Source organism: Pan troglodytes, chromosome 8 (assembly GCF_028858775.2).
Source record: "Pan troglodytes isolate AG18354 chromosome 8, NHGRI_mPanTro3-v2.0_pri, whole genome shotgun sequence".
In the NCBI taxonomy this organism is placed as follows: domain Eukaryota; kingdom Metazoa; phylum Chordata; class Mammalia; order Primates; family Hominidae; genus Pan; species Pan troglodytes.
The window spans coordinates 130,790,335-130,814,888 of record NC_072406.2 but is presented as its reverse complement, the minus strand read 5'-3'; the positions used below and the strand labels follow the sequence as shown (position 1 = coordinate 130,814,888).

Here is a 24,554-nt window from a genome sequence, read left to right as displayed (position 1 = left end):
TACAAATAAACTCATAAATACATACAAATATGTATATAAGAATTATGCAGGTTTTTAAAATAGCAGAACATTGAGGAACATTCGTATTATCAGTAGGGACTATTATTTAAATAATTTATGGAAGACACAGAAAAATATGCAATTAAAAGTAACACAACTCTGTTTTTTTAGAGAAAAATCTTCCAAGATGCAACATTAAATGAAAAAGCAGGGTACAATGCAGGCTTTAATATTTTCACACTAGTATTTTTTTTTTAGGGGGAAAAAAGCATATCCATGTATATATATGCAGGGAACATCCTAGAAAGAATATACAGAAGTTTTCCCAGTGTAGAATGGGACCTTTTGGGAATGGGTCAGAAGGTCTGCATTGAGAGACTTGTTTTTATTGCATACTCTTTTGCATGCTTTCTGTTTTTTAACCATGTGCATTTTATTTTTATATATTTTTTTAAAGAGAGAAACGTGTGTTAAGAATTCAGTGGCTGGGCATAGTGGCTCACATCTGTGATCCCAGCTGCTCAGGTGGCTGAAGTGGGAGGCCAGGTGTTTGAGACCAGCCTGGGCAATTGAGTGAAACACTATCTCCAAAAAAAATTTTTAAATTAAATTAAGAGAGAATCAGTGAGCAACTTAACATTCCTCTATGTATTTTCTACTCTTCTGCATTAACACTTAAATATGAAAAACTTTTTTTGCCAGGCGTGGTGGCTCACGCCTGTAATCCCAGCACTTTGGGAGGCAGAGGCTGGCAGATCACCTGAGGTCAGGAGTTTGAGACCAGCCTGACCAATGTGATGAAACCGCATCTCTACTAAAAATACAAAAATTAGCCGGGTGTGGTGGTATATGCCTGTAATCCAAGCTACTCGGGAGGCTGAGACAGGAGAATCACTTGAACCCGGGAAGCAGAGGTTGCAGTGAATGGAGATCGTGCCATTGCACTCCAGCCTGGGCAACAAGAACAAAACTCTGTCTCAAAAAAAAAAAAAGAAAAAAAGAAAAACTTTGACTTGCCAGTAATTCTAGTCAGGATTTCAGCTGCAAGAAACAGAAAACATGATTCAAAGTGATTTAAGTAAATAATGAAGAGTATTATTTCTTATAATAAAACTCCAGAAATAAGGCTGTGTCCAGGGTTGGTTGAATCTGTGGTTCAGTAGTATTACTAAGGACTTGATTTTTGGTCTCTCTGCTGTCCGTAACATCTGTTTTATCCTGTTCCCTGTCACGGGCGTCTTTGTGAAGAGACCACCAACAGGCTTTTGTGTGAGCAATAAAGCTTTTTAATCACCTGGGTGCAGGTGGGCTGAATCCGAAAAGAGTCAGCGAAGGGAGAGGAGCTGGGGCAGTTTTATAGGATTTGTGTAGGTAGTGGAAAATTACAGTCAAAGGGGTTGTTCTGTGGCGGGCAGGGGTCACAAGGTGCTCGGACCAGGAGCTCCTCGGGGAGCTTCTGAGACTCATCGTCCAGGAGAAGGCATTTCACAAGATAATGTCCTCAGTTAAGGCAGAAACCGGCCATTTTCACTTCTTTTGTGATTTTTCAGTTGGCGTTAGGCCATCTGGATGTATACATGCAGGCTTGGGCTCAGAGGCCTGACATTCCCCTCATGGTTATGACTGCAGGAGATTTTTCCCTCACACCACAATTTCTCTAAGTCTGCTTGGGCTGCCTTGAGTGTCTACTTCTGAACCAAAGGTGGTCCCCAGGGAATGCCAGAAGCTGAATGACTTAATCAGTGAAATTGAGTGTGTGCTGGGGAGTCAACCAGTGCATGTCCACAGCCTGCTTTCAACCCAGATCATTGATAAGTGGGGTACTTTTCATTAGTGTTTCTCCATGTTGTCTTTTGGTGATGTATTTTTAAAGGGTATTCCACACAGTGTGGTTCTACAATGTTTGTACATCCCTGTCTAGTTAATTTTGGATATCTCCCAGTGTTCTTTTGAAGATGTATGGTTCAAAACATTTTTTTATGCTTTCAACCCCGTGCCAGAAAGACAAGTAACTAATAGTTGCATGGCTTTTGTTGTTGGATGTTGAGTTTTTCTGCTTTAATTGATGCCTTTATGCATTGTTTTCTAAAATATTTAGTGCTCCAGTTCATTAGACTTAATCATTTCCCCAATTAATACACAAAAAAGATTTTATTTTATTTTTCAGAATAAGTTTTACATCGAAACCAAGCTTAACAGAGACTTAAAAGATGACCTTATAAAGCTGTTTACGGAACATGTTGCAGAAAAGCACATTTACAGCCTAATGCGTAAGTAATTCAGCTTATGGGGTGAGATAACACTAGCAATGATCTTTCCTTTTTCTTTTGGTCTGAGAGCATTGTCATGTAAACCCCAATGTTAACATCTTCTGAACCAGATAGCAGGAAGTGTTGAAGCCCACCTGAGACACTGCAGAATTAAAAATGGGACTTGAAGGTCACCCGGTGAGCTGTGAGCACCTTGACCAGGTCATTGGACAGTGCCCTTGTGTCTGCCCTGAGAACTTGTTGCCCCCGCCCCCCCCCCGCCCCTTTTTCCTGACAGTAGGGAAAGTATTATTAGGAAGTTCACTTCTAACTTTACTACTAGTAACTCTAGAAGGAATACAGTGTTATTTCTTTGAAATGGTAGTACAGAATCCTCTGATTTTTACTCTAGTGCAGAAACTCTTCTCTAGTCTGGTTCTGTCATTTATTCTCTATTTTAGGCAAACGTCTTTGCCTCTTGTGGCCCTGAGTTTTCTCTCCTGTGAATTAGGATTTGTAAAATATTTCATATGCCTGTGTAGGTTATTAAGAACATTAAGCTCAGTTCGTTTCTCCTCTTCCCATTTTTTTTTTTTTTTTTTTTTTTGAGACGGAGTCTCGCTCTGTCGCCTAGACTGGAGTGCAGTGGTGCGATCTCGGCTCACTGCAAGCTCCGCCTCCCGGGTTCACGCCATTCTCCTGCCTCAGCCTCCCGAGTAGCTGGGATTACAGGCGCCCGCAACCATGCCTGGCTAATTTTTTGTATTTTTAGTAGAGATGGGGTTTCACCATGTTGGCCAGGATGGTCTCAATCTTTTGACCTCGTGATCCACCCATCTCGGCCTCCCAAAGTGCTGGGATTACAGGCGTGAGCCACTGCACCTGGCCTCTCCTCTTCCCATTCTTGAGTCCTCTTCCCCCTCGCAGTAGGTAGCATCTCATTCTACCTTTCCTGAAAGAATATACTTCTCCAGGTGGAGTTAGGAAGTCCCTGTAACCTAATGTCTCAGTGTCCTCAGCGTCCTTTTAAAGCTCCTATCTTATGTGACACATCAAGTCATTTTTTTGAATGTGGCACATATTTGGGTTGGCAGTATGTATTTTTGCTTTCCTTTGAGCCATAATTAGCATTCACCACAATGAACTTTTACCAGAATTTACAAAAGAATTGTTCTAAGCTTGACCATAAACTTTTTTTTTTCATTTTTGATGTTAAATTAAGTGAAGGAATTATCAAGCATGGGGCTAGTTTAGAAAGGCAGGGTTTTTTTTTTTTTCAAAGAATAGTGTAGTTGAAGATAATATACATTTCATTATTATGTTCCCATTTTTTTTTGTAAGGCTGGGAGATGTTTATAAACATCTTTAAACATTGTCTTGGCCGGGCGCAGTGGCTCACGCCTGTAATCCCAGCGCTTTGGGAGGCTGAGGCCGGCGGATCACGAGGTCAGGAGATCGAGATCATCCTGGCTAACATGGTGAAACCCCGTCTCTACTGAAAATACAAAAAAAATTAGTCGGGCGTGGTGGCAGGCGCCTGTAGTCCCAGCCACTTGGGAGGCTGAGGCAGGGGAATGGCGTGAACCTGGGATGCGGAGCTTGCAGTGAGCCGAGATCGTGTCACTGCACTCCAGCCTGGGCGACAGAGCAAGACTCCGTCTCAAAAAAAAAAAAAAATTGTCTCATGAGGTATTCCAGGTATTATAACCAGTTAAGTATTTCCTGATACTGACATTGTCTTTTTGCTTTCATGACAAGATAGAGCATTTTGAAATCTTGGTAAAATTCTGTAGAGAAATGCTACCCTTTGGTAGAAAAAGCCAGTCTAGTTTGTAAATATATTTTTATATTTGCCAGTAATTTGGAAACTAATTTTATTGGACGTATGCAAAGAGAATATTCAAGAGAGAATATAGTAGTCCAGAGTTGGTGAGAGAAAACATAATCATAATCACGTTGTCCGGTTTTCAATAAAAATTACACTTAAAGGTGGATATACCTTTTTATTTCCAAGTAAACAGAAAAGGTCCTTAAGCTTTGGTAAATTGGAAAAAACTGAGTTTATCAGATACTTATTGAGCAGTTGTTAGGCATTGTACTTAGAGGAGTGATGACTGGCCTCATTGGTTTGGGCTTCAGAACAACAAGGGACAATGTTTAACTGTATTATGTGGGTGATCATCAAAAGGTTTTTAAACACACACACACTGCTTGTATGTGGTAGGACCTATATTTTACAAATATTTAATTCTCCTAACCCTATAAGATAGGTATAGTCATTACCTCCATTTTATAGATGGAGAAACGGAGACAAAGAGAGGTTAAAGTTTAAACCAGAATAGCACAGCTATTAATGTCGTTTCTACTTAGACATTTTTATATTACTTACCCCTTTACTGCAGCAAAACAAATAACTACATTCAATTTCTGTAACTTTCTACAATCTGATCAGTAATTTCCTTCCCGTGGCTTCAGATAGATCTGGAAAACTAGTGTTCCATTTATTATTGGTGTATAACAAATCATCCAAAAATACAGTGGCTTAAAACAACAGTCTTTTATTTTGCTCTGCAGTTTGGGAGGGCTTGGGGTGGGGTAGCTTATCTCTGTTCTGCTCAGCATTGTCTGATGTGGCTCAGCTGGGGGCTGGCACTTTCAGTGTGACTCATTCACGTGGCTGGTAAGTCGGTGCTAGCTTTTGGTTCCTCTGTGTTTCCTTCATGAGTGAGTATCTCAAGATACAGGAAATGGAAACTGCTGGTATCTTAGGTCCTCGGCTCAGAAACTGGCACAGTGCCACTTTTGCTGTATTCTGCTGGGCGAGGGTCACAGAGCCCAAATTCCAGGAGAGAGGAATGTATCCCACCTCTTGATAAAAGGCATGTCGGCTGGGCGCGATGGCTCACACCTGTAATCCCAGCGCTTTGGGAGGCCGAGGCAGGCGGATCACTTGAGGTCAGGAGATCGAGACCAGCCTGGTCAACATGGTGAAACCCCGTCTCTACTAAAAATACAAAAATTAGCTGGGTGTGGTGGCACGCGCCTATAATCCCAGCTACTTGGGAGGCTGAGGCAGGAGAATCACTTGAACCCAGGAGTCAGAGGTTGCAGTGAGCCAAGATGGCCACTGCACTCCAGCCTGGCTACAGAGTGAGACTCCGTCTCAAAAAAAAAAAAAAAAAAAGAGGTTTGTCAGAAGAATTTGGGAGCCATGTCTTAAAAACAACACAAAAATGTAAAATGAATACTGTCTGTTAATAAAGAATCAGTTCTTGATTGCCCCATATTATTCATTATTAGTATGTTTCATGAATGAAGACAATGACTTCTTACTGGGAATAAAACTAGTTTTCTGTCGGCTCCATGGTATAATCATTTTTATGCATATTTGCTTATAAAATAAAGTGGCTTCTATTTTTGGCTGAAAGTAAACTACTAGGATCTATTGTTAATCAAAATATTTACGTCGTATGTTGGTGATTCTGAGCAAATGTAACAAATGTGTAGCGTGGGGTTAATTAATGATAGAAAATTTCCTGGGAAAATATAGTGTGTTGACTTTTGCAGCAGCAGATTTATAGTTCAGTTTGCACAGTGTTCTAAATAGTTACGTTTTAGTTAATTTTCTTAGGCAGTTCTGCCTTTTAGATCAAACCATTGTAGTTTGAAATTTTTTGAAGCCAAGAGTATTTTCAGTTTTACGAATTGCTTTTCACATTAATAAAGGAGAGAGTCTCCTGAGCAAGTGTGTAGCACTGAGGAATACTTGAAAGAGCAGAGGAGCTTGGTTCTGGTCCCAATTCAGGTATCAAAAGGTGTGTGACTTTTAGCAAGACACTTAACCTGTCTAGATTTTAGGATTAGAAGTTATCTATTCTCGTGTTTAAACTATACGGCTTATTGACATCTGTGGGATGATTGTTGCGTATAAGCAAGCATTTCGGTGTTGGTATGGTGAAGTAGAGTACAGAATTTAGAGTGAAACACAAGTTCTCAAACTTCTTCCACCTCTAGCTAGCTCTGTGACTTCAGATGAATTATTCAGTGATGGGTTTTTATTTTGGCCTCAGTTTCCTCACTTGTTAAAAATAAAAAGGTAGATGATAAAGCTTGTGAGAATTAAATATATGTAAAGTACGTAGCACTTACTAAATGCTCAGTACTCTTTTCTCTCTCAAATTACCACCCCCAAACTCCCATTTCTTTTTCCTTAAAAGGGGAGATTAACTAGAAAATCTTTTAAGTTTTAAACACTGTTTTCCTAAAATCATTTTAAATTTATTTCAAATTAATTTATGTACATTTTATGTATATATGTTTGTATTATATTTATCATTTCTTTATAGCTATCAAATTTGACATAGGGGATTTCAGTTATGGTAGGAGTTGTTTGCAAATGTATATACTTGACCACATAATGAATATGTGGTTGAATACGAAGAGTTAGTGGGAGCAAGGCTAATTGGAGGCCAAAATGGTGAAAAGGTTAGGAAGATGGATTAGTAGAGAGAACTTTGAAAACCTAACACTTAGAATTTAAATTTTTAAACACTGCATTTTAAAGCAACATGATTTTCTGAAATGCTTAGCATTTGTCTATGCCAAACTTGTTCAACCCGTGGCCTGCGGGCTGCATGTGGCCCAGTACGGCTTTGAATGCTGCCCAACACAAATTCGTAAACTTTTTTTTTTATTAGACAGTGTCTCGCTCTGTTACCCAAGCTGGAGTGCAGTAGCGGGATCTTGGCTCACTGCAGCCTCCGCCTCCCAGGTTCAAGCAGTTCTCTGCCTCAGCCTCCTGAGTAGCTGGGATTACAGGCGCCTGCCGCCACGCCTAGCCAATTTTTTTGTATTTTTAGTAGAGACGGGGGTTTCACCAAGTTGGCCAGGTTGGTCTTGAACTCCTGACCTTGTGTTCCACCTGCCTCAGCTTCCCAAAGTGTTGGGATTACAGGCGTGAGCCACTGTGCCCAGCCTGTAAATTTTCTTAAAACGAGTTTTTTTGCAATTTTTTTTTAAGCTCATCAGCTGTCGTTAGTGTATTTTATGTGTGGCCCAAGACAGTTGTTCTTCTAGTGTGGGCCAGGGGAGCCAAAAGACAGGACACCCCTGGTGGTGTATGCCATTCAAAATTGTAACTATCTACTGATGATAAAATTGGAAGGATAGACTTGAACAGTGAGTGCATCTCTGATGGCCATCATATATATTCAAACATAACTCAGATTGTACGTTTGAGACTGTAAAATCCTTATTGGCCTAGTAAGATGGCATTTCTCTTTTTAGAAAGGCATGAACAGAACAAAATCAGTTTATATGTGATGTTACAAGCCTGCCTGAGGGTAAAATCCTACTAAGTTTTTTGTTGTTATTAGCAAATGCAGCTCTTTGAGATAAATTAAAAATGAATCATTTTAGGTCAGTAGTATCTGTTGTGTTCACTTATCAATGGAATTCACTTGTATTTGTTAGTGATCTAATCTAGAGGAATTATTCTTACTCATTAAAAACTTTTTAAAAATGTTTGTGTGGCAGTAGATAACCTAAAAAGAAAACTGTCTCTGTTGTCATGTTCAGAGTCAGGGTCACCAAAGACATGAAAATGAGAAAGATGAGCCATTATCATCCCTTGCCCTTAGCTCTTGTAAGAAAATAGTAGATGTAGCTATAGCATTTGTGGAAATGAATTTCTGTCTCTGATCACAGTTACCAAATAATTACTAATGGTGTTTTGGGGGAAGGAGAAATGATTGAGGGAGATTATCATATGATACTTTATTCTCCAAATGTAATGGAAGCACTTTCAACTCAACTCACTTATAATGTATCATTCATGATACATTATACTAGTGCTTTTAGAAAGCTTTACTTACTTTTCAGAACCTTCATGAATTGATTCATTTCCATTAGTGGCCAGCAGACCTTCACGTATTTTAGCTACTGCAGTGGATTAAAAAAATAAAATCCTTAGTATATAAACGTTTGATTGGTTTATTGGACTGTTCCTTTCTTACAATTGTTTATGTTTCAGGAGTCTTTGGGAGAAACAGTAATAGAGAAATCTTGACAGTCAATATGTGTTACATTCTTTTTAACCTGTTTTCTTATTTCAGCTTTACTTTTAGAAGCCCAGTCAACACCATTTCAGGTCACACCTTCAACTATGGCAAATATTGTGAAAGGCCTGTATACCCTCAGACCAGGTAAACATTTCTCATTTCTGTTGGGATTGGAACTGTTTGTTACAGCCTTTTCCAAGAGGGCAGTGGTTCTGTATGTGTTTTGTGAGGCTTAATGGTACTTGGATTTGCTGGAGCAAAAAAATTGAGTAGATACTCATCATTGTGAAATGTAAACTCAGAGCTCAGTTGGAATGTTCTCTGCTAGTGGAAACCAACTAGTGTGGTTTTTGCAGAACCTGTGAGGGAAATACAAGAAATAAATTGTAGGATACACTTTGGATAAAATTGAATCTCATGTTTGGTCTTAGTTTCTTCTTTACTTCCTGCCTCACGCTGCACATACTCACAGACATCCACATTCACAACCCCATCTTCTTAGGTCTGTTAAGTAACTCGCAAAGAATCTAGAAGTGTTGGTAAAGTTACAGTCATTTTGTAAGGATGTTCTGGGGAGAGAGACAATCACAAGAACCAAAGCAAATACCAAAGATCACTATAGTCAAAAGCATGGTTTTTAAATTCTTAATGTGTCTCTCTATCTTAGAATAAAATATTATAAATTTAAAGGAATCCCAAGGAGCTTTTGTATATCTTTCTATTAGCCGGAACCTCAAACTTGTCATAGAGTTGTCTAGCAACTTATAAATGTCCATGGGAGAGAGATTACAAAAGTTATCAGGATAGAACGTTGTTCTACAATCTATAAATACAAGGAATGCTTTTTAGATAGTAATTACCTTTTTGTGAAATTCTTTTGTTGTTTGAGGATTAAACGAAATAAAACATGATATAAAGAGCTTAACACACAGTACCTGATAACATAATAAGCATGCAAACATTCACTGCTGTTATTACTATCCATTTGAGTTTAATGGTTATTTTAATTAATTGTTGGTTTGTTTGATTAATTAATTTAAACGACCTGTCAGAATTTAGCAAGCTAAAATGGAAACCAAGTGAAAACTGGTACTGGTAGACTGATTTTAGAAATACCTTCTTAGGCTGGGTGTGGTGGCTCACACCTGTGATCCCCAGCACTTTGGGAGGCCGAGGCGGGAAGATCTTGAGGTCAGGAGATCCAGACCATCCTGGCTAACACGGTGAAACCTCGTCTCTACTAAAAATACAAAAAAATTAGCCTGGCATGGTGGCGGGCGCCTGTAGTCCCAGCTACTTCCTGAGCTGATCGTACCACTGCAGTCCAGCCTGGGCGATAGAGTGAGACTCCATCAAAACAAAACAAAACAAAACCCTTAGGCTACTTTAAATGATTAATGACATCTAGAGTATTCAAATTTATTGTTAAATTTGGATCTAGGGTTTGAGCTTTACTTTCTGTGATTTTTAACAGAAATTACTTGTATAAAGTAGTAAAGATTTTATTGCGTATGTCCAATAAACTGATACTTTTCTGTATCTAGTTTCTCAGAATTTTACAGCAGTGTGATGAAGATGGCTCCTGAAATAGTGTGTGTGTGTACCAGGTTATGAATGATTTTTTTTTCCTTTGAAAGCATCTAAGTGCAGTATGACAAATTCTGCCTCCCAAGTAGGCAGCTTTATAAGCACTGGCTTTTATCATACGTAACAAAATTGCAAAATAAAGTTTATCACTAAAGGTAGAAAAGTATTGTGGGTACATGTTTATCTAAATGCTATTTTATCCAGGTTCAAGCTCTTGTAATAGGATTTATACTACTTGTAAGGAGAATTCTATATTTGAGAATTGTCCTTTTGAAAAGGTGAATTTTATCACATACTAACCTTTTGCTGCCCTGTGCCTTTTCTGAGATACTTGAAAACATATTTTGACATTTACATGTTTTGCCAGTACCCATTATGTTCCTGCTTTATTAAAGCCATTTTATTCACCTGACAGATTAAGATTAGAATATTTTAAAAGTTGAATTTTGAAAGCAAAGGTTTGTTCCACTGCAGTAGTTCGCAAGTGCTGGTCTTTGTATGACTGCATCTGAGTCACTTAAGAAGGCTTTTTAAACTCTAGATTCCGGGGCTGTAATCCTTGTAGATTCTGATGACTTACCATTTTTGGCATCCATTCTTTAGAAATAGTTCCAGCAATCCTATTCTGCCCGTTTTCATTTAATACACACACTTTGTTTCTTCGTCTTTATTTTGTGGCAGATGGGTTTGACCTTGCCAGCTCTGACTGATTAGTGGTTCTCCGTAGCACTGTATTGAGACTCTTAGTGAAGCCATATTTGAGCTGGACTGGAAGGAGGGAAACATTTTGCCACGAGTTTCTTCCAAGGCGTTACTGAATGGATTGGTCCTTGTATCATTTGCAGTGCTTATTTGCCAACTTTAATTAGCTATTCTCCTGTTAGACATTTTATTAACTTCTACTTTTTTACTTACCACAGAGCAAATGTTCCACAGCATCAAGTGTGGCTTTTTCTGATTTATAATCATTTACTCAGATTATCGTTTTTAAAGTGATTCAAGAGCATTAATATTTTTATAGTTTTTGACGTGTAGCCAAAATGTTTTCCAAGAGGAAAAATGTGAAAGGGCTAGATTAAAACAATTCAAAATGAGTAATAGTGTTAATTGAGGACCACCACCAAGGAAGGGAAATGCTGGTTTCCCCATGCCCTTGATACAGGTGGGTGTTAATTCTCTTTAATGTTCACTGAATAAAAAGGAGAGAGTATATTTATTTTAGCTTGAATTTTTTTAAATATTAACAGGGCTATTCTGTTTCTATTATTATAGGTTCTTTCACTCATTTATCTGGTCTTACTGATCTGTACATATTCGTTATAATAAAGATACTAATTCATCTTTGTCATATCTGGTGCAAGTGTTTTCTTGTGACTTCTTTGCCTTATTTTCTATAGTCTCCTGAGCTTTTAAAAAATGATTTGATAACCACTTTTTTTTTTACTGTTGTTTATATATATTTGCTGTAATTGAACATGGCTCAAAAAATATTTTCAAAGTACTAACCAGTTACCTCCAGCCCACTTATTAAACGTTCAGTCCCTCCTACCTTTTGTGCTGCCTCTTTTTTTAAATATGTCTACTTATTATTTGTACTGTTCTATTCTTGGGCTATATATTGTTTTAATTAATGGCTAATAAGGCTGATATTTACACCAAGTCCCCTCCCACTCAGAATTGTTTGGTAATCACATTCATGTTTTCCTCCATACTTATAATTTTCTGTAAGATTTGTTCAAAAATTCCCTAGGGGTTTTCACTAAATTCTGTTAAATCAGTAAAGTAAAAATGGCTTTCTTCATACTATAAAATTCTTTTTTTTTTTTTTTTTTTTTTTTTTTTTTTTGAGACGGAGTCTTGCTCTGTCGCCCAGGCTGGAGTGCAGTGGTGCGATCTCGGCTCACTGCAAGCTCCGCCTCCCGGGTTCACGCCATTCTTCTGCCTCAGCCTCCTGAGTAGCTGGGACTACAGGTGCCCGCCACCGTGTCTGGCTAATTTTTTGTATTTTTAGTAGAGATGGGGTTTCACCATGTTAGCCAGGATGGTCTTGATCTCCTGACCTCGTGATCCACCTGCCTCGGCCTCCCAAAGTGCTGGGATTACAGGTGTGAGCCACTGCACCCGGCCTGTAAAATTCTTTTTAGAAGGGAAATTTAACTTTGTATGTTCTTTACCAGAATGGGATTGCACTAATTTTTTCCCCTGCTTTAAACTTGGCTTACTATGTATTTTAAAAGAAAACTTTCCCTTTTCCATTTAATTGGATGTGTTTATATGATTTCCTTAATGAATTGTTTCCTTTCCTCACAGAGTGGGTTCAGATGGCTCCAACTCTATTTTCTAAATTTATTCCAAACATTCTCCCTCCGGCGGTGGAATCTGAACTTTCTGAATATGCTGCTCAAGATCAGAAATTTCAAAGAGAACTTATACAGAATGGTTTTACAAGGCAAGTTGTTTTTTTTTCCTTTAGTGGTCAAATATGTCCATTTCCCTAGGCCAGTCTGGCTTGACATGGGAGAAATGGTAAGGTTCTGAGAATGGGAGGTAACTGGCCAAGAGTCTTGCTGCTGCAAGAAGACATTAGCTCGTTGTCTGTAGAAATGTTGAAGCTAGGTTTTGATTTTGTGGAAGCTGCTCTTCATTACGTATGTTTTGTTTTTGAGATGGAGTCTTGCTCCGTTGTCCAGGCTGGAATACAGTGGCACAATCTCGGCTTACCACAACCTCCACCTCCTGGGTTCAAGCAGTTCTCCTGCCTTAGCCTCCCAAGTAGCTGGGATTACAGGCGTGTGCCACCACCACACCTGGCTAATTGTTTTGTATTTTTAGTAGAGATGGGGTTTCACCATGTTGGCCAGGCTGGTTTCAAACTCCTGACCTCAAGTGATCCGCCTGCCTAGGCCTCCCAAAGTGCTGGGATCATAGGCATGAGCCACCACGCCCGGCCCATACATTTTGAAGAAGGGATTTCCCACTGGGTGAGCAGTTAGGTGGGCAAGCTCCAGGAGCTCTTTCAACTTTGATTTTCTTGTATTAGTCCTGTGCATATGGAAAAACACTATAGAACTTTTATGATCTGTTATAATGTACTTTTATGACTAACCTAGCATAGAGGCTTTAAATTCTGTATTTCATACTTCCCCTTTTGCCCTAAATTCTAGTGGTTTCTTCCTAAGTAGGGCATCTCTTTATTTACCTTTCTTGGTTTTGATAATTTTTCTAAAGTTTTTGCGCTTAATTATCATGGTCATATCCCAAAAAATCTTGCAGAGTGCATTTTTCAACTAAAATACATTTTTATAAAATGTTTGTGATTCCCCATGAGAAAATAGCCTATATCAGCAAATCATTTAAGGGCACAGTAATAGCTTCCATTTTTATAATCCTTACTCTTAGCACTTCTATGTATCTTCTCTCATTTGGCTTCCTGACAGGAAGAAAGTTGTGGAAAGGAACACGCTTGAGGTATCTTAGGCATAATCATGTCTACAAATAGTAGGTTGAGTGTTGACTCACTTATCTGGCTAGAGCTGGGGCTGGGCATTTTTTCAAAGGGTCTGAGGCCAAACTGAATTTCAGAAAAACAAGCCTTGACTAAAGTCACTGTTATGAAGTCTCAGATTAGGGACAAAAGCAGGTAATTTGTTGGTTCCTGGAGTGGTATTTCCTTTTTCTGTCCTGGTGACATCTGTACTGTTGTGGTAGTGGGGGCAGTGAGTAATCCACTGGTCATTTACCCCATCACTGACAGCTTAACACTGGAAGGGATCAGTGAAGCTGTGGAGATGGGCCTGGGAGACCTGGGGCTTTCTGTGGCTAGGGGAAGGAAGGGCCAGTGGGAAATGCTGGAATGTAAATAGTTTTTCTCTTTGGTGTCAAGGGATCAGGTATTTCCTCACATTAATTGTAATAAGTTCCAGCAGAAAGAGAGTGGTATTATTTTCATACACAGAATGAGGCCATTTATAAAAAGTATACATTGAGAAGTTTTGCTCCCACCTGTCTCCCTACGTATCCCACCCCATCAAGTAACCATTTTTGTGATTCCTTCATTTTTTAATATAAATACAAGCAAACACAATATATGTCCATATTTGTGTTTCTTATAAATTTCATCATGTGTATAGACTAAAACTTAACCAGTCCCCAGTAGATGGCCACGTGAGTTATTTCTAGTCTTTCGTTATAATGGACAGTGCTACAGCGAATCACCTTGTATATGCCTGTACTTGTTACAGGTATTATTTGGAGGGTGAATTCTCAGAAGTGGGATGGCTAGGTTAAGAATAAATGCAGTTGTAATTTTGATTAATATTGCCAAATTGCCCTCCACAGGGGATTTATGTCATTTTGCATATCCACCAACAAAGGTGGAAAGTTCCTATTCTTTATGGCCTTCTATGTTGTTACGCATTTGTATTTTTGCCAACCTAGTAGGTGAAAAATAATTCCTCAGAATTGGTTTAATTTGCATTTCTCTTATATGAGTAAGGTTGAGCATATTTTCAAATGTTTGCATTTCTTTTTCTGCAAACTACCTGTCTAAAGTCCTTTGCTTTTCCCTTTCTTAGTCTTCTTGATTTCTAGGAAATCTCTATAGTGAAGACATTGATTCTTTGTCCAAGATATGACATATTTTTCTCAGTTTGCTTTTGCTTATGGTGGTTTTTTTGTTGTTTTGCTATGCAGAAGTCATGCAGAAGTATCTGATTTTCAGGAGTTTTTTGGGCCATATATGTATTTTGAATTATAGCTAATAGTTTTTCCTTAAAATTTTTTGAGTAGCTAGGCCTACAGGCACACCACCCCACTTCGCTAACTGTTCTAATTTTTTGTAGAGACAGGATCTTCCTATGTTACCCAGGCTAATCCCAAACTCCTCGGCTCAAGGGTTCCTCTCGCCTCAGCCTCCGAAAGCACTGGGATTACAGGCATGAGCCACCGTGCCCAGCCAATTTCTTTTTAGTTTGTTTGTTTTGAGGTGGCGTCTCACTTTGTTGCCCAGGCTGGAGTGCAATGGCGTGATCTCGGCTTACTGCAACCTCTGCTTCCTGGGTTCAAGTGATTCTCCTGCCTCAGCCTCCCGAGTAGCTGGGATTACAGGTATGCGCCACCACACCCAGCTAATTTTTGTATTTTTAGTAGAGACAGGGTTTCACCATAATGGCCAGGCTGGTCTCAAACTCCTGACTTCAAGTGATATACACTTTGGGCCTCCCAAAGTGCTGGGATTACAGGTGTAAGCCACTGCACCCGGCCCAATATTCTTAAATAAATGCAAAATAATCTGAGTATGATGTTTAGGTTTTTTTCTAGGCTTACCATAATTCTGAAGTCTTTATACTTTCATACATTCATGTTTTAAACATTTGCTCTTAATTTAGGATGAGTTTATACCTTTAAAAAGACAGCCTTCTGAAAACTTTTTTGTGAAGCAGTATAGGAATATAGCTCTTGTGAATTTTGAGCATATTGAGTTTGCCTTCCAGAGCAATGCGTGGAATTGCTTAAACGTGCCCATTTTTCTAATCCTAATTTTGGTACTGGAATAAGAGAACAGGGTGCAGGACTGCTTGGTTTATAGTAGCTCTTATGTCAGATTTGCTTGGGATGAGATGAGTAACTGCCTCTGTAAATAACCTCAGGTTGCATTGTGTCTGCACATGAAGGACGAACATGGCACTATTCAGCCACTGGCCGGTTTGGTTATATTCAGGGAAATGTCTTGAATTTTTGGTATAAATAGGAATTTTTGTCTCTCAGTGGAATTATTTTATAAAACTTCTGGCTGGATTTAAATACTAGGCAGTATTCCAAGGGATGATAAAATGTTTTTACAAACTTAATTGGACCATTTTTGTAATTAAACTTTATTATACATGTGCTATGAGGATTAAACTTTGCCTCATAAAATTATTCTGACAGGTGCTTTGCACAGAGTAAGTCCGCCAAAGTGGACGTTCTCATATCTAATTCTGAGCTAACTCATACTGGCTAGGAAGGACGTGCACATGCCACCTTTGGCAGCTCTGATGGGGAGCCTGCCTCTGCTCTTGTGCATGGACCTTCCACATTCTGTCCTGTCCAACTTAATGCCTTAATTAGGAATAATATTTTAGAAGAAGTGGTGTCCACTGATGCCCCCAGAAAAGGAGAATATAGTACAGCCTGTCTTAAGAATTGTTTCTGCCTCTTCTTATCTGAGCAGTCATTTTATGGTTTATGCCTAACCAACCACGACTTAAGTGATGTAGTGATCCTGAGTAGGCAATAAACAGCTTTAATGTGGATGGCACAGAGTTAGTCTTTGAATTGTTTTAAAATAAAGTGACTGTTGTCAAATACATCCTTTTTTGCAGTTAGTGGATTCTCATTTGAGCTGGAATTTTTGTGAATTGTAATTGTTAGGTGCATGGAAATATAGGGTAGGCTAGAATTAACACATAAGCTAAAAGCAACAGCTTCTTTTTATCTCTTACCTACATGATTGAATTGATTGGCAAGGGGTGGAAGTTTGGTATCTGTTGTCAAAGGTAACACTACAGAAGATAACTACTAGATCTAAGTAACCAAGGTAAGAACATAGGTCTTTTAGCTGAGCAGGTGACGCCGAGCAGGTGGGCTTTTTTATTTTGTAGTAAGGGTTTTGAGAGAGCGTTCCGGACTTAATCTCTTCAGCAGCCTCTTGCATAAATCACATTGATACTCCTTTTCCTGCCTCCAGTTGTTTTCACGTCTGTATTTTTCTCCTGTTATATTTACATGTTCAGTTTTTATTTAACCTTTGAGGAATGGAAATGAAGGTTGTGTCTATAAGTCGAGGTTCCAGATATAAAATTCTGTCTTCCTTTTTGATCATTAACTTGTTTGTTTCAGAATATTTGGTGAATGCAACTGTGATGATACTAGTGTGAATAACAATGGAAGACACTCACTTGGCTTTGGCTAGGTGTAGTGTTGACTACAGAGGTGTTTAAAAAGTGGCCTGAGGGCCGGCCTGTTAGAGCTCTTTTGGCTGTGGAGGCTAATTTGTGCTGAATGTGGTGCCTACAGAAAAACCCTTCAGAGGTCATACAGTGTGTACTCTTTCTGCCGGTCAGTTGAGGCTCCTTACCCAGCTTAGCAAGAGGTTTCTGCCCTGGTCCTCAACATAACCAGAGAAAGTAAATGGGAAACTTTATCTGGAAAATTATTCAAAAGCAGGAAATAAATCACCTTGGTTAGCATTTTAATAATTTATCCATGAGACTATTTACAAGTTACTACTTTGTCAATTCAACAAATATTTATTGTCTATACTCTTCTAGGCAGTGGGGTGAACAACACAGGCCAAGTTCCTGTTTTCATGGAACTTATGTTCTGATGTTGGGAGGCAAATAACAAACATGTAAAAAAAAAATACTGAGTAGTAAGTCCTATGAGTGGACAGTAAGTAGTAAAGTGCTGACATGCAAGGGACAGCCAGTGAGCCAGGATGGCTGACTTATAGTGAACACAGGCAGAGAGTGGAGGAAAGTGAGGTGGGAGAGTAGGCTGGAGAATGGGTTGGAATTAATTTTTAACTGTAGTGGGAAACCACTGAAGGGCTTTCATGAGAGGCATGAACTAATCTGTCTTCTACATGAGATCACTCTGGCTCTCACCTGGGTTGATAAATAAGGCTCGTGTACTTGTGTAGGGAAGAGAAGACTGTGGCTTGGCTTGGGATCGAAGCAGTGGAGTTGATGAGGAGTGATTGGTTTTGGGACAGAATGCCCCAGAATGAGGGAAAGAGAGGATGACCAAGGATTTTGGGTTGAGTGATCAAGCTGGAAGATTGAAGAAGGAATGGGGATGGATTGGAGTCAGCATTGTATTCTGGTCATGGTAAACTTGCCAGTGTATATAAATCATCCAAATGGACATGGTGATGAGGCAGTTGGACCTGTAGATCTGAAGCGTAGAGAGGAAGGCAGAGTTGGAGATGTAGATATGGGAGCCTCTGGCCTGCGGAGAGAGTGTATGATCACCATCCTGGACTACACGTGGAGAAGAAAAGATGACCAGCGACAGAGTGCTGGGTAGAGCCAGCAAAGAAGACCTGAAAAGGATGGCAGACAGGGTGAAGTAAGGTCAGGAATGTGTGCTGTGGCATTACTGAAACCTAAAGAGAAAAAAATCCGTGTTTCAGGAAGAAATCAACTTATAAATGCTGAGGAAGAAAGGCTAGTAGTGATTATTATTTCTCATTACCTAAGCACTTGAGTCATTTCTGTTATTGTCTGAGAAGCTGGAGACACAAAAATAGGATTTGTAGGTAGCTTAGGGCCTAGTCAGAACCTCTATTTTCTTAACTCTCAAGTGGAATTAGAACTTTCATAGGTGTTTGAGGATGAACTGGTTAATACAGGTAAAGGCTCATGTTCTTTCATCTGCAGAAAGCATAGTGAGGTACATCAGGATTCTAAGATGTTTAATATGTATTTTTAAATAGGTTTGGTTAGAACTGAAATGTCTGCTATACTTTTATTATCAAATATGTTGATCCTTTCCTCCTGTTTTGATGTGAAGTCAGTTTTGTTGACTGCCTCTTCTTATCCCCAGGGGTGACCAGTCCCGGAAGAGAGCTGGGGATGAGTTGGCTTATAGTAAGTAATGATGTTCCTTCCCATCTTGATGGTTCTGTGATGTAAAGCAGCCATATTAATGCACTGTGACAACAGTGCATTGAATTTGATGATACCCATGTTGTTCTCATAAGGCACTGCTTGTAATCAAGGTCAGGATGCTTTGCATGCTGTGGCAGCTCCAGCTGGTAGCGATGGTTCTCAGAGCGTTGGAAAGAGGCCACCAGGTTCTTTAGTTTCTACTGGGATGACATCGTAGCCCAGTCCCAGTTCCTTAGGTTCTCAGTCCCCTTTTACTTCCCTCCACCGGTGCCACATGGTTTTGAGGATTTTTTTAAAGCCTTTTTTGGGGAGTTGGGAGAGGAGTGAGAAATGTGTGTTGAATAAACAGATTCCTGCTATTATCAAATGCTGTCTGCTCTTCATACTTTTTCCTATTCTGATGTTTTTTCAGATAGCTCGTCAGCATGTGCAAGTTCCAGGGGGTACAGATAGTGAATGTATTGAATATGCTTTCCTTCCTGAAAAGAGGACACACTGGAGCTGCAGAGACTGTATTCAGAGCACAGTGGGGGCTGCACACACTCAGGAGCTCTGTCACAAAGCTGTTCATGGAAGAGGATGTTGGACTTCTTACTTGGTTTGTAATTTTAAAACAAAAACTAAAAAAAACAAAAAAAACGTTGCTGCTAGACTTGGGGGTGATTTTGAAATGGGACAATCTTTTAATGAGTTTATCTACAGATTCTGTGAGGAAAAAGCATCTCAGAAAGTGACCATTTCTAAGTGAAATCTGACAGCCAAAATCAGCAGCTTCCTCCAAAAATATAAGAGCAGAAGAATTTTTTTTTTTAAGCACTTGTTTTGTTCATTTGTGGACTTGGCATTTTGGTGTATTGGTTTCACATGTCAGGATCTCTTTTGCTTTAAAACCAAGCAGATCATTACAGTACAGTATTTTTCACCCACAACCAAAACAACCCCTTTTAAAAGAGTTGGTCTTTGTTTAGCATTAGAAAGTCTTGTTAAAGGAAAATGCTAACTCTGCTTTTGCTAGAACTTTCCCCCATCAGTTCACAACTTTTTTCTACTCTGTGCCTTGAGCTTTGTGCACTTTGCAACTGTGTGACCATGTTGTCAAACTCCTCCTGGAGAAGTGTATGGTATCTAAACTCACCCACCAAGATGGCAGGTGTGGCCCTGTAGCAGGATGCTAATTAAGTGGGAAAATAGAAACCTTTTGCACATTGGTCGGATTTTCCCCTGGTTCACCAGAGCATATTCATGTTAATGTTGGGGACCAACTCTCCTAGAGCATTTCCATTCCCTGTGCCACTTAACACGATGTTTGTCACCAGCTGCTATAGTATTGGCAGTACTCTAGTTTAGGGATGGGCGGTACTTTAGCACAGAAGCTTCCCTTAGTATTACTGAGAGCTACTTCCTGTGATGCTCTAGGAAGCAGATACAGTTATTAAGTCCAAATACACTCAGTGGTGTGGGGTTCCTGATCACTTCATTTTAAATGAATGAGATAATTACTTAAAAAAAGTCTGTCATTTGAACATTATATTTGAGTGTGATAGGGAAGAAGTAGCACTGCTGTCCTAAGGCTCCCTTCCAGCTGTGGCAAAGCTATATTTCTGTTTCTCCACATCCACAGTGCTTTTTAGTCCTTCATAAAAGTTTCTGAAGCTTATTCTAGCTGTTGTTGAAAGCCCAAGAAAAATAGATGTGGCAAGGGAAAAATACTTTTCTTCTCAATTTTGCTTGAATCTTAATTGAGCATAGGCTTCTCTACTAGGCGACATCAGACTAATAGTATTTACCTCTTCAGAGAACTTGAGGGGAAAAGAAACATCCCAGGGATGCTGTCGCATGTCTGCTCTGCAGGTTCTTCATACAGCTGCCTCTGCCAATTCAGTTTGTTATTTTTTGGGGGGAGTGGTGTGGGTGGGAGAGTTAGAAGTGGGATATTGGGAGCAAGTAAGTCACCCAATAATTGAAGTCCTTGATTTGTAAAACTGTTATGCAGAGAAGTAAAGATAAAGGTTGTCAGATTTATTTTTTAAAGTACTTAACCAGAGTTGGTGGATTTTGTGGACTTTAATTGGACTCAGTTCACTCTGTGAGCATCCTGGATTGCATCGATGAACACTGAATTACTGTAAGAACGTAGACAGGCTCTCACTATGACCTGGACAGTTTAAGTTGCTACACTGGTAACATTCTAGTATCAAGGAGAATTCCATTCATCATGACATTCACATTTTACTTTTCTCAATGGAATGCTTGCTTCAGGCTTACCAGTCACACCTAGAACTGAAGTCTGAGTGGTATTAATAATTTTTCTGAAAGGAATAAAATTGGAATGTTTCTTTAAATGTGGAAAAATTCTTCAGTATCCTAATAATATACCCAAATGCTTTTTCTGGGAGAGAGCATTCTTTTACAAAAGAACTTTCCCTATAAAAGCATCACAGTATAATGTGAATTGGCATTAAAATCTTTGGATGCTTTTGCATTATTAAGTTCATGGAGAAATATTTTATATTCTTTTTACTATGTATGTATTAATAAAAAGTGGGCAAAGTAAAGTTTGCAAAATTTAGTTTCTCTAAATTTTTGCACAGTGACTGCAGCTGGCTATGGGTCAGCGCTTAATACAACAAAACCTTGACTGGAAGTCACTATAGAAAGGTTGTACATAGTCTCCCAGTCTACATGTCCTGGCTGTTAATCATCTTGGCCCCTTGAGGCACATCACAGTATGAAGGACCTGTTTAAGTTGAAATAGACTTTGCTTATTTATTGGGATTCTAAAAAATTCTGAGTTTGCAGTATGAGAGGAAATAAGATTTCCTCCTCCTTCCTCTCATTTTATATTGACTGTTTGCCAGAAACTGTTTTCTTCGGTTTTCTTATATTTTGTTTTTGAGATGGAGTCTCACTCTGTCACCCAGGCCGGAGTGCAGTGGTGCGATCTCAGCTCACTGCAACCTCTGCCTCCTGGGTTCAAGTGATTCTCCTGCCTCGGCCTCCTGAGTAGCTGGGATTACAGGCACGTGCCACTACGCCCGGCTACTTTTTGTATTTTGTTTTTAGTAGAGACGGGGTTTCACCATGTTGGTCAGGCTGGTCTTGAACTCCTGACCTCAAGTGATCCACCCGTCTCGGCCTCCCAAAGTGCTGGGATTATAGGTGTGAGCCACCGCACCTGGCCTTTTTTTTTTTTTTTTTGTATTCTTGCCAGTACAGTATATGGTTTTTCTACCCCAATTACATACTGGCTTTTGTACCACATCACTAAAGGCCCAAATCATTGAAGATAGAAAACTGTACATGCAGGCTGGTTGTCTGGTTAGTCAATGGCTGATTTGCTTCAACTGTCTAGTATGTATGTGCAGCCTGAAACTGGCTCCTTAAAAGGAAAGCCGGGTCAGTCATCTTGGAAAAAATGACATGTAAAAGTAAATCGATAATTGTTTTGAGAGACGGTACATGTTTTAAAGGTTGGCCTTAAGCTTCAGTAACATTGTCATTTTGTGACCTTTTGTTGTCACACCTGTACCCTAACCTGACAGGAATTAACTACTGTTTTTTTTGTGGGGCAGAAAGCAAAACCTGGTGTTGTGACTTTTATCCTAATGGTTCTTAGGCAAGGTTAGTGAGAAGAAACAGAAACCCAGATGCATGCATTATGCATTATTTTGTAGACAAGCTACTTTTCTTCTGTCCCTTTAACAAATTTGCAGCAATTACCCTCCCTTTGGGGTCTAGAGTGAAAGCTAATTTGTGGGTACATGAGATTGCAGAAGAATGGATGTCCATGGCTGTGAACACTGCACACTGCACATCCATCTCCAGTGCTCACACTGTGCAGCTACCACTCCCTGGCTGCGTGCCATGCTGTCGGGTTGCAGATTTGCACACATAAATTCCTCAGGAAGAGTTTGCATGAGCATCACCTCGCAATATTCTGTACTGACCAAACAAGGGATTTGAACGTTTTTCAGCACAAAAGGATAACTTCCGAGTGGTGGTCTGTACGCATACTAGCAAAGGTAATGGTGATCTAGCAAACAAAATTGGTTTCTGCAGTTGGAAGTGAGCAGGAGCACTTGTATTATAGTATTTAAATAATCCTGGTTAATCTCTTTTTAAGCTGAGTAACCCCTCCAGATTTTGCCTTTTTATTATTGAGGCTGGCTTTATTTTCTTCTACTTTTTTTCCCGTTTTATAGCAGTTAATTATTTTTGTGATTATTATGCAAGAAGCATTGCCCTCGAGTTAAAATGTTATTGTTTCATAAGCAGCTATTAAAATAAGTGAGCATTGTTTTATGAACATACACTAATCTGAGATACTGAAAAGCTTTGCAACTAAAAAGCAAAACAACCTACATTAGTCATCTAGCCATTGTTTGGATGTTTTGAGTTGATTTTTTATGGTGCCTCTTTTAGCTTGGAATATTACGTTTACTTTAATCCAAGTCTAGGCCTTTTAAAGGGTCCTTAAAATTAAAGTTCAGAATGTGAATCCCTTTGACATCTATTACAGGTTTATAGGACCTTTTTGGTTGTGATTACTGTTTTCAATACGATTGTATAAATGAGGTTAACTTTGTCAGAAGTTAAAATGGAGGTCATAGGAGTTCCTGGAGAAATGGCTCTCCTGTTTCTTTCATTACCCCATTGAAGTTCACCCCAGTTTCTGGCCACAAGAATATGAGAAAGGAACCCTGTTGTTTTCCAAGGGAAATTATTCCTCTCTGTCCCCACTGTTGATTAACTAAAGTCCCGGACACCTTCCTTCCTCCACTGGCCAAGACCCACCTTGACCCACCTTGAACCTCTTTTCAGAGCCGAGTGGCATGAATATGTGTACTGTTTCTGCTTCTGTTGATGGAGTGGCTGTGGGAGAATTAAAGGAAATGCTAATTTGAGCTTCATTCATAGGGGAACCTACTATATATTGCATCCCTGCTGGTTGGAAATTATCTTCATCTCTGGACTGCATTGTTTAGAAAAATGTTAATGGCTTACAATTCTGAGAACTTTATCTTGTGGCTCTGGGGTTAAGAATTCTGTGGTTTGAAAAAAAATAAATATTTTGTATTGATTCTTAAGTCATTTCAATGTTGTGACTATGTACTAAATGCAGTAAGACTGGGTATTCTCTTAGAAGAGTGCGTTTTGTTAAACAGATGGCAGTTCACTCTCATTAGTTCTATTTGTCAATATTACAGCCACACACTTCAGGATAACTTACTCAAATGTGAAGTCATGGGAAGCTATGGCTAGTAACAGGAATGCTTATGAAAAATTTGGAGGGCAAGCACGGGCAAGAGGCTTTTGCCACTCACTAGCACAGCCAGAGCAAGGATGAAGCAATGAAGTCTTGTTCCTAGTGGTGCTTGTTTGTCAGAAGCCATAGTGAGCTCAGCACAGGGCGTTCTGCACATCATCTCTTTAATCCAAGAAAAACAAAATGGCGGATGAAACTCCTATTGACCTGGGGTACAAAGCCACTGACTTTGGCTCTTGATCTTTTGGTGGGTTCTGAATCACTCCTTCTGTATTAGGGCATATACTATCACTCTAAAACATTGTGGTAAATGAAATAAATCTTGTACAGATGTCCTTGGCCTTGTTATGTTATGTTATAAATCCTGTACAGATGTCCTTGGCCTTAATACCTGGTTCACTGGAACTTTGTTATAATATAGAATATTTGATTTTGCTTATAGCATATTAATATTGCCTCCTACATGACAGCCACACTGAGCACACATCTGGTACCAGTTACTTAGCCTGCAGGGTGAGTGTTGATCTTGACTTCTGTAACCAGTGCTAAAAAACAGTGTGTAACAATATACATATGGTCATATCTATTCTATATTCATATATAGTATGGATACGGATATCAGTATATTTGTAGTTTGTTTTTTAAACACTGTACAGTTTCTTCTGTGGACCTTTAATCAACTTTTGGACTTAGGTTGTTTTTTTGTTTGCATTTATTGATACTATGCTTTTTTATAACCCTT

At 39.3% G+C, this 24,554-nt stretch overlaps 1 protein-coding gene across 3 annotated transcripts in view; it reads left to right on the top strand.

Annotated features, from left to right (window-relative positions):
- Nucleotides 1-24,147, top strand: part of CACUL1 (CDK2 associated cullin domain 1) — a 76,168-nt gene extending 52,021 nt beyond the window's left edge. The window contains exons 5-9 of one of the 3 annotated variants that reach the window (XM_001153044.7): nt 2,168-2,270; nt 8,363-8,452; nt 12,206-12,344; nt 18,482-18,525; nt 18,959-24,147. In XM_001153044.7, coding sequence (XP_001153044.2) covers nt 2,168-2,270; nt 8,363-8,452; nt 12,206-12,344; nt 18,482-18,525; nt 18,959-18,999 — 417 coding nt within the window. In that variant the 3' untranslated portion in view covers nt 19,000-24,147. Of the gene's footprint in view, nt 1-2,167; nt 2,271-8,362; nt 9,438-12,000; nt 12,345-18,481; nt 18,526-18,958 lie in introns of those variants that run through there. The other 2 variants (XM_016919461.4, XR_010147029.1) reach the window with 2 other exon arrangements.
- Nucleotides 24,148-24,554: the final 407 nt, after the last annotated feature.